Here is a 9,984-nt window from a genome sequence, read left to right as displayed (position 1 = left end):
TTAACTATGATCATGTCCCTTTAGGTAAATGTTTTGCCTCCTACCATTACGTGTAACGCTTTCAACTTGTACCCTTCACTTACATTGTTTGATCCTCTCTTACCACTACTTTCACTCCTTCTCTTATTTTACCATGAACCTCACAAACCTTGCCACTCTCTTACGTCAAAACATGATTTTTTTTTCATCTCCTACCCTCCATGTCCCAACCTATGCCCCTAAATCTATCGTTTACCACCTACTTCATGAAATATCAATGATGCAATGCTAGTTATCTATTCTCCCATCAGCTTATACCCTTGGAGATGGCACTTTAAACCTCCTTCATAATATAATATGTTTGGCTATAATAAATCAGCCATAAGTATCATAGTTCATCATGTTAAACACTGACATATGTGTATGATTAGATAACAAATCTTAAGATACATGTTTAATCCTTTATATATCAATGTGCATTGACTATTACTTTGATGATGTATTCATAACTAATCCTTTATCTATTCATTAAGAAGAAAAGATAAAATGGTTCTATTATTTATCTACCTATTATATAGGTTTGTTCCTTTATCTCACTCATCTTTTCATGGAACACATTCAACTCAACATAGGATTGTAAGTCAGTTCCATCATTTTTTATGCAGTGTAATTAATATGCAAATGAGAGGGTGATGGTTTTAATATTTTATTATCAATGCATTATTTCATAGATCTTCTATCTTCTTCTCAATTCTAATATCAAGAGAGTATTTATTACAATATTTTCCCAAAGCTTCATAATCAAAATTTCTTGAATAAATATCTCTCTTTTATAATGCTCTTTACCACACTGTATGATTATATATAGGTGATAGATCATTTTAAGGCCATCTCATTTTTGACCTCTAATGCCTCTATTTATTTAGCCCCATTCTCTCCTCAACAAAACAAATAGTTTAAAAAAGGACACCAATATCTTATAATTTTCTTCCTATACCACCTCTAATTAAGCAATTAAGTAAAGTATTTGAATTTTCTTCCTCCTTGTCATCTAAACTTACTCTCTCCCTTTTTGTAGAAGGTAGGACTAATTGGATGAATCTAGATAAACTCCCTATTCCATCTTTCACAAATTTCTTTCCAATAACCGTATCCAACTTCATGATATTCAACCCTTGAACTCTAACCTCTAGTTATTCTACCAAAATTTCCAATTCTTTCATTATATATACCTATTTCACTATGACACTACCTTACTATCATCCTCTCCTTTTAGTTTTTCTTAATTACATCTTTGAATTTCCTTCTCACCAAATCATTTTCACCCTTACCTAAATATTTTTCTTCAAACTCATAATATTATCCTAGGATATGCATCTATTAAATATCCAACCCCAAGTAATTATTGAAATTCATTTTTATCTTTTTTCTTAAGTTTTTACACGGCCCTTTTCTTAGGTTTTTCTTCTTTTTGTTTGTATTATTTTTCCAATTTATCTTTTCTCATCGAGGATTCTCCTATTCTATATTTGATTTCTTAGATTTTCTAACATTTTCTCCTTTACTTTAGCTATTCATTACTACTTTAGCCTCATGTGTTACATTTAGACTAGACAATTATTCACTTTTTAGTCATGGTGCCAACACTTCTTATTGAGCAACTAAATTTGAAACAATTATTTTATTTGTTCATATTAGGATGGAGACAAATCTTAGTATATATTTTATCACCTTAATAATTATCTCTACTTGTTTTTTTGTCCCAGTCAATATATAAGTAAATTCATAACTTTGTGATTTGTTTAATGACATAATACAATCTTGGCTATCATTTATCCTCTAATACATAATCTTTCAATTCAAGTCCCATTGGGGCTTGGAATTATATGGGCATATTCTTTCCTTTTGATGGAGGCTAGAGGTTACAATTACAAAAGGTTTGAACCAAATGTATCTATTTAAAATATTTTTTAAGAATCTTGTAGAAAGCATATTTTCATGACATATGATTGCCATGCAAATACTTCAAAAACATGGAAATTAGCTCCATGGGTTCAGATTCCATATTCATTTCAATAAAGAACTCTAAATTTTAATTGGAGAATAGGTATTGTAATATGTGTGTTACCCATCATTGCACTAGTGGATTCAGTGAGTCATTACAATTTTAATTAAGAAGTAGCTTGATATTCTATGCGTATGGAGAAATTCAATTATTTGCAATTTTCATTGTAATTTTTCATCAATAGGAAAATAATCAGAAGGATATCAGTGGAATATATTTTTTAGACATAAATCCTTTCTTATATCAACCTTGGTCTTTTTTTGTCTAGATACAAAATAAAGTCAAATAAATACACTGATTTAAATTTATCAGCAGAAGAGTGAATGAAAATAGAATAATACCCAATAATATTGTAGTGTAGGCATTGAGTGTACAAGGTGTCTCATGTCCAAGCTTTTTATTATAGATAATAAGAATAAAATGTAAAACTAGTTGAAACTCTAAAATTAAAGCAAAGTTATTGAATCATAAAAGTTTTCTATCTAGGAAAATAAATTTTGACTTTCAAACATTGAACAATAAGGCCAATCCTACTTGAAAATGTTTAATAACACAAAAAGTTGTCATTCATTGCAAATCTAGGAGTTAGAACTAAGTCACATAGTTTACCAATTATTATAGGAAAAAATAAAATTTGGTACATTTGATTATGTTCTTATTAAATTGTTTAAAATCGTCCATAAAATTTGACTATGCTTACAACTCCCTAAGGCTTTTGATTTTTTATAAACAATAACTACAAAAAATTTATGACTATTTCCTGTTTGTTGGTCGTTTCACTGGATCCACCTTGACACAATATTTTACAATTTCTAGAGAAAGTGCAACTTAAATATTAGGATTTCCACCATCTACTAAGTCTTCTCATGTTGTTATCTTCTAATACCATCCTACTTTCTTCTTTTCCCATGTCATAGTGTTGCCATTAAAAGTTTAATAACTTAAAACTAGATAATTGTAAAGTTGTTAGACAAACGAATATAATTATAAAAGGAAACAACTTTACTTATAGGATAACCTAGGCATAATTAAATTAATGCTATCAATTAAGCATAAATTAGTTTAGATTAACAAGTGAAAGTTGGGGCTAAAAAATTGATAATTTGCAGTAGCTATTTTAGACAACAAATATGATGAAGGGTGTTACTTACCTCTATGACTGAATCTAATGAACACCTTTAAATAATTTTATATAATATTTTGTTTCTCTGCTCTAAAAATGTTTTTTATTCTAGACAATGGATCCTCTAGACTTGTGCTTGTTTTATTATCTATTAGAGGTCAACTTCATGGGGTTGGGTCACCTATGTGGTGATGCATTTTCCCTTTGATTTTGTGCTAAAAACTTATATAATTTTGTTGGGGGAGAGGGACCAGTAGTAATGTGAGATAACTTTGTCAACATGTAGTTATTAAATATAATATCATAAGACCTTCTTTCTATTTAGAAATGTAAAATGGACACTTATTTATCTATAACTAATGTTTGAATGTGTGACTCATGAAAATAACATATCTAGTGCAAAGTGTCCTAAAAATGATTTTTTCAAGATTTGACCAAAACTTAATCTAAAATTCTCTATTAATTTAACAAAATAATTACATTTGTTGTTAGTAGAATATAATATTTTATGTAAATTGTACTTATACAAAATCTAAATGGACAATATGCCTAATACTAACCAAATACTTGTTGCTTTGTTATGCTCTAGCCTTTGATGGAGGATTTGTTGGTTGGTCAATATTTTCCTCTTGGTGATAACAGTTTCACTAGGGAGATTCATCCTCATGCTTCCCCTTGGGTTGGCGATCCAAATGATATTATTACATGGACATTTTTCATCGATAGAGTAAAAGATCATTCTATGGGTAAATTTTTTACCCACCCTTGATGTGGGTTACTAGTTGTTCTACTAGTGCACTATAAGCAGTCTATTTTGTCATGTGCTGTTAGAGATCTATTCTTGACCAGTTGTGAATGGCCTATTTAGCCTGCCTTTGCATAGAGTCAACACCCTTGTTTTGTTGCTTCTATAATAAAAACCCATAAATATTTTCTATCTTTAACTTTTGTATCCAGCACAAATGGACCAATAGTTAAACACAAAAAAATATTTGTTTTTTAATAAAAACAACACATTACTATATTAAAATATAAATTATATAAAAACAAATGGACCAATAGTTGAACACTAAAACCCATTGAAAACCCTTCACATTTCTTGGAAATGTACAAGGTATTTATATTGTTCTCACCTTTTATATCTGTGATAGGACAAATTATTATAATATGAAATACTCCAATACATATGAATTATTTTTCTAGTAGTTGTACACATAAGAATATATTTTTCACTATGACAATAATACTTGTTAAAATGAGCTTCTTATTTTATAAATGACATATTTATAAGTGTATAGTTATGATATTTTATTTGAAACAAAAAATAAATATATTTAACCTGGTAATGAATGTATTTATGCTTTCTTCATATAATATTCATAGGTTCTCATATGTGTCCATTTGGCTATTTTTTTATTTATATGTGGATAATTTATTTACAATATATAGTATAAATATGCACAGAAAGAGTGAATATTATAAGCACAAGTGGATATACAACTATTGAACTCTATACAACTACTAGCCCCACTCTCCTATGAGATTTTCTAGATAGATATTAATTTTCTTTGTTGTTGATGCTAACCCCAAGGCTTGTGGCAGTTAACAAAACCACAATCGTTCTTAACATTTTTTGGCAAGAACTTTGTTGCCCTATAACCCTTGTTTTATTTAAGAAATAGGATATTATATTACTAGATTAGGGTTGCATGATATTATAAATAGGATATATGTTTGCTAGGATTAGGATCTTAGTAATAATATTAGGTCAAAAATTATATAAGAATTAGTAACATGTTGTTTAATTTTATAAAATTGTATTTATATTATTTAAGATGTGTTATTAAAGATATTGATATTATACATTTTATTATTACTTTTTATAATTTTAAGGGAAAATAGTTTAATTATTGGTAAAAGAAAAATTCATGCTGGGGTATGTCAATTCACTATCATGGATTATTAAGAGTTAAAAAGGGTTATTTTTTATACTTTTATAACAAGAAGGACTAAAGATACCATGAAAACCTAAAACATCATATTTAAATAATTGACTAGAAAAAATTAGGAAAAGAGTACCAGTAGTCCTTATAGCTCCAATAGTTGTCCACTCCTTGCACACCCAACCCCCTAATTACTAACTTTAAAGAAATCCAAAAGATGATAACTAAACACTCATTAATAAATTTCACATGTACCAATAGCCACCTATTTTAGCTCCTATATGTAGGATTTTTGAACCGTAATTGGCCTATTTGTGGACCTTTATATGTACCTATAACACACGACTACTAGGGCATTTATGCATAAGTATTATCAATTTTAAGTTCATGGTTATTGTGCATCTTTAAGTAGGTATCATGACACTTTGAAATGTGTGCTTTTTGACCCTTGTGGACATAAGCGATCCCACATGTCTCATTACTACCCAAAAGTTAAAACAATAGCTATAAGCGGCTAAGTCACAAATGTATGCAACAATTGTTTTTGCCAAAATCCAATGTACACTTGTGGGTGCACAAAGTTAGCTATAACAACTACTGGTACACTTCCCCTAATATAAAAAAATATAGAGTTTTATAATTTTGAGAGGGTTTTCTCCATTATTAATGTAAGGGAAGAATAGGAAAAAATGAAATGGAAATGAATTTTTGATAGTCCACAAAATGGAATGATTTGTCTTCAAGTCTACAAATGACTCCTAGTGCTCTATATAGAGACACTTAAATATGCTACAAATGAACACTACCCATTGCAAGATTTGAACTTGTGACCTGTCTTTCATGAATATAAAGAGATTAACAAAAAATACCAAAACCGAATAGTAAATAACCATAACCAATAAAATTTGCGTTAATTTTCTACTAGAGGTTTGTTGCGAAAATTGCCTAATGACGAGGACGCAACAATCTTGGTGAACAAGGTGTCAAGGATTTTGAAGTATGATAGGCCAGTTTTGAGTGGACTATAGAATGCACAACTTATGAAGATATTCACAGTCAATAAGAAAATGGCTTAAAGGTTGACGATATACCCCAATTATTTGAGGAAGATAAGATTAATTAGATGGCCAACCTGTTGGCATTATGGATGAATTGATTATGTGTTGCATTGATGTTTTTTCATTGATGTCAAAACTAACTGTTATGGTTGGTTACTGACAGACAGGTTTTGGTTATTGACAAAAGATCTAGTGTTACTGGGGGAAGGGACTATCTGTTGGACACTTTCAGCATGTTTGGATCAATGAAGTATGATTGATTTTATGTGTTACATGTTCCTGGAGTATGTTTTGGTCAGTTGGTATTGACTTGGTGATCTATGCTATCATACACTCTTGTAAACCCTTACCGACATGGGTTTAAGGTTTTACCAGTTGAGCTTTTATTGAGAATCTTGGATAGGATGCATAAGTGGTGTTCGTGCATCTTCTAGATGGATTTCAGGATGCTGAAGATGTTATTTGATCATGCCTCAACTTATTGAAGACATTGCTTTGGTGTGGTGGACCTAGATTAGGTCCGATACCTATCTAGGTTATGGATCGATATCATGTTAACGTGCTCTCTACACGTTACCGGGATGATTTATGGATTGGTTATTGTTGTTTTGGTCTCAAGCTGGCATGGCATATCATCGTAATATGGATGTATGTAATAATCTTATTGTAATATCTTTTAGGTGGCCGACCTTATTGGTTTAGGCCTTAGGGCTTGTATAAATTGATGTAAGATCTTATTGTAGATTTTTAAAAAAAGGGGTATGGGAATGGAAATGTAATATCATATGCGAAGGAGTTTTGGTTGATCATTGAGGATCAAATTGGGTTTAAAGAAGAGGTCAAAGGCCTTCGACATTGAGTTTAACCATGACTATAACCAGGCATGGTAGATGGTATCTCTGATAGTTCATTCTTTTGGATTGTTGTCCAATTATCTCGAGGTGGTTATAACCTCTTTATAGTTAGTGAGACTCTTTTATAATGAGCAGTACGCTCTAGGCAGTGTGCCTTCCTGCATGTGTAGGCCCCTCATAGTATCACATACTTTCTGCAGAAGTATCATTTGACTGTGGGTAGGCTTCCCACCGTGGTTTTTCCCTTTCCAGGTTTTCCACGTACAAGTCATGGTGTTATGTGGTATGGTTGCATTGTGTTGATTATCTGTTTTATTGTTAAGTTGTATTGTCTACCGGTATCTGTTTCTGCTATTCCGGTACTTAATGTTTATATACTTTGGTTAAAGGTTGTTAAGTGGTTTGATTGATATAATCTGTTAACAACTAACTCACCCCCCCTCTCAGTTGTTCACCGGTTATCCTAACACAAACTCATTTTCAAAATCAATAGTAAAAAATCTGACATCGAAGAGAACCTGAAGATAATTTAAGAATGTTTGTCTCGGTCTCGTAGACTATTTAATCCCAAAAACATTATTAAAATCTTTCTTTCACAGTCAATACTTTCAATTCTTTTCAATTAATAAATAAATACGGTCAAATGTCTAGAGAGACGTCGCCCTCGTTCTGAATATCGTATATTCAGTTGAATTGAAATGATTCTATTGAATGCTTGACATGAGGTTTTGAAGTACAGTAATCTCAATTCATTGAATTGGCTTAAGAGAATAATACAGACGTATATTGAACAACAGCTCATGTTAAATGCAATAATTGTATATTTTACAATATCGTATAATATAACCACATATATGAATTTAATTCAACATTTACTATACGGTAGATCATTCTAAATTTTGGCAGAAAATTGTGTTCTCACGTCCGAAGACTTTAAACAATTCAACAAGCGAGATATCGTCAAGCAGAGTGCTAATAATTTCAAATCGTTGAATTAGCATAAAGAGACTGATACGGACATTTATTGAACAGAAATGCACTAGAGTCATATATCTTACAACATCGTATAAAATAACAAGGTACAACTGCGAATGCAATGCAACATTTATAATCACAAGGCTTGCTTTATATATGGCAGAACAATCAAGGCACACCATTATATATCCCAAGACTTCAAACAGTTTGACAAGCATGTGATCGTCAAGCAGAGCTAAAGAAAACTAATAAAATTTTCACTACCATACTCTATAATCTACGCATACATCTGTGCGATGTCGTTAAGCTGGACTAGGACGAACAAACACAAATTTCACTTTCTTATTCTAGAATCTACGCATACATCTATGCTAAATCTTCTAGTTATCTTTTGCTTCTCGTTCTTCATGGAGATTCTTTGGATCAGATCCTGTATCCTTGGTTGGTTTTCCTGTACCCTTGCTTCCCGGTTTATCATTATGCTGTGGACCAGATCCTTTATCCTTGGCTTGTTTTCCTGCACCCTTGCTTCCCGGTTTTTCATTATGCTGTGGAGGAGATCCTTTATCATTGCCTGGTTTTGATGGAGCCTGGACCCACAAACAACCACCAAAATCAAAGAATTAACGAAATCGTTTCTAAACTGCTAATATCAATGAATAGTTTTTTATTCTTTTGAGAACACATTAAGCCCAAAAACACAGAGTAGAGAAGGGGAGCACAATTACTCCCAATAGCTTAAACAGTCCGTGTGTTCTGATTCATACTTTACCTTAAATAAAACCGACAAACAATTAAAACAAGTTATGCCCACATCAGTAACTAAAACACTAGAACTTCTAACTTGCAAGTGGCAGAAAGTCAATGGTTCAAAACTGTACAAACAGTATAGTAATCTCAGGTAATTGTTGAGTGTTATGTAGAATGTAATACTTACAGATGAAAACATTTGAATGAGTCCTCCAGAGATAGGCTTTCGTGTCCTGGTCAAGATACTGGTAGTTTTCTGAGCCATATTGGCATCTTCTCCTGAGAGAATACACACAAAACCAAATAACTGTAAATGAAAAGAACAAGGAAGAATGGTATAGGTACAAAGAGAAATATTTATTCAAGATTTGAGTAAGAAATTAAACTTTTTCTCAAGATTTCCTTGGGGTCTGGGGTCTGAGCAAGCTTACCAGTATCTCCCTTTGGAACATGAGCAAAACCACGTTGAATAAAACCTACATTTCTGAGAACAGTAGGACTGGAGAATTCGAGCCCTCGTACCCAGATGTTAGCCATGTTGAACCACTGGTAGGAGTCATCGATAGTTCCACTTCTACTTATAATAGATATTTTCTCCTTCACTAGTGAGTTCAGTCCTTCCAAGAAATTGAAGAGAAATTGCAGAAGGAAAGCCATAAGTTTCGCAGAAGCCATCAGACTGCACATTTCCACATTTGACCGTAATAATAAAATAAATAAAAATTTCTGCGATAAATTCGTGGGAAGTCCTCCATTTTGTCCCATACAAGATAGAGCTTCTGTGTAATAACCTATTTTTGTAGTTTACGATGGTGGTAAGAAAAGTTTCAGTATCGAAACATCTTTTAAAGAGATATTCATTTTATCACTTCGTTTGTAGTTAAGTGGCGTGCATGATGGAAATTATTTTAAATCTTTCTCTCAGGGTAGAATTATTGTCGTCAGGAGATTGGTGTAAACGTAATTAGTGTATAGTATGCTTAAAAGTATTCAAAATGTTAACTCTATCGCTGTCTATAAGAGAGTAATTTTTATTATGTGGAAGGTGTCTCTTTATATATGAGATGCATCACTATTGAGAATATATTTTATTGGAAATACAACTCACTTTCTCCATATCTCTCCTTTCATCGCTCTGTCCTATTCTGCTAGCTGCGTAATTCCTCTGCACGCGCATTAACACTGTTATTGCTCCGCCCACACATTAAGCACTGACACATGCGGGGCTTCCAATGTA

General features: G+C 31.9%; 1 protein-coding gene across 1 annotated transcript; it reads right to left on the bottom strand.

The window, feature by feature from the left end:
- Positions 1-8,074: 8,074 nt before the first annotated feature.
- Positions 8,075-9,364, bottom strand: LOC131068128 (uncharacterized). The gene is made up of 3 exons (XM_058003310.2): positions 9,179-9,364; positions 8,935-9,026; positions 8,075-8,587 (listed from the first exon to the last, which is right to left on the bottom strand). Exons 1-3 carry the CDS (start codon positions 9,282-9,284, stop codon positions 8,378-8,380), a joined length of 408 nt encoding a protein of 135 aa, XP_057859293.1. The 5' UTR covers positions 9,285-9,364; the 3' UTR covers positions 8,075-8,377.
- Between the last annotated feature and the right edge of the window lie 620 nt (positions 9,365-9,984).

The sequence above is a fragment of the Cryptomeria japonica genome, chromosome 10 (assembly GCF_030272615.1).
Source record: "Cryptomeria japonica chromosome 10, Sugi_1.0, whole genome shotgun sequence".
Classification (NCBI taxonomy): Eukaryota; Viridiplantae; Streptophyta; class Pinopsida; order Cupressales; family Cupressaceae; genus Cryptomeria; species Cryptomeria japonica.
The sequence above is the reverse complement of the archived record's forward strand: the minus strand, read 5'-3'. Positions and strand labels throughout refer to the sequence as shown.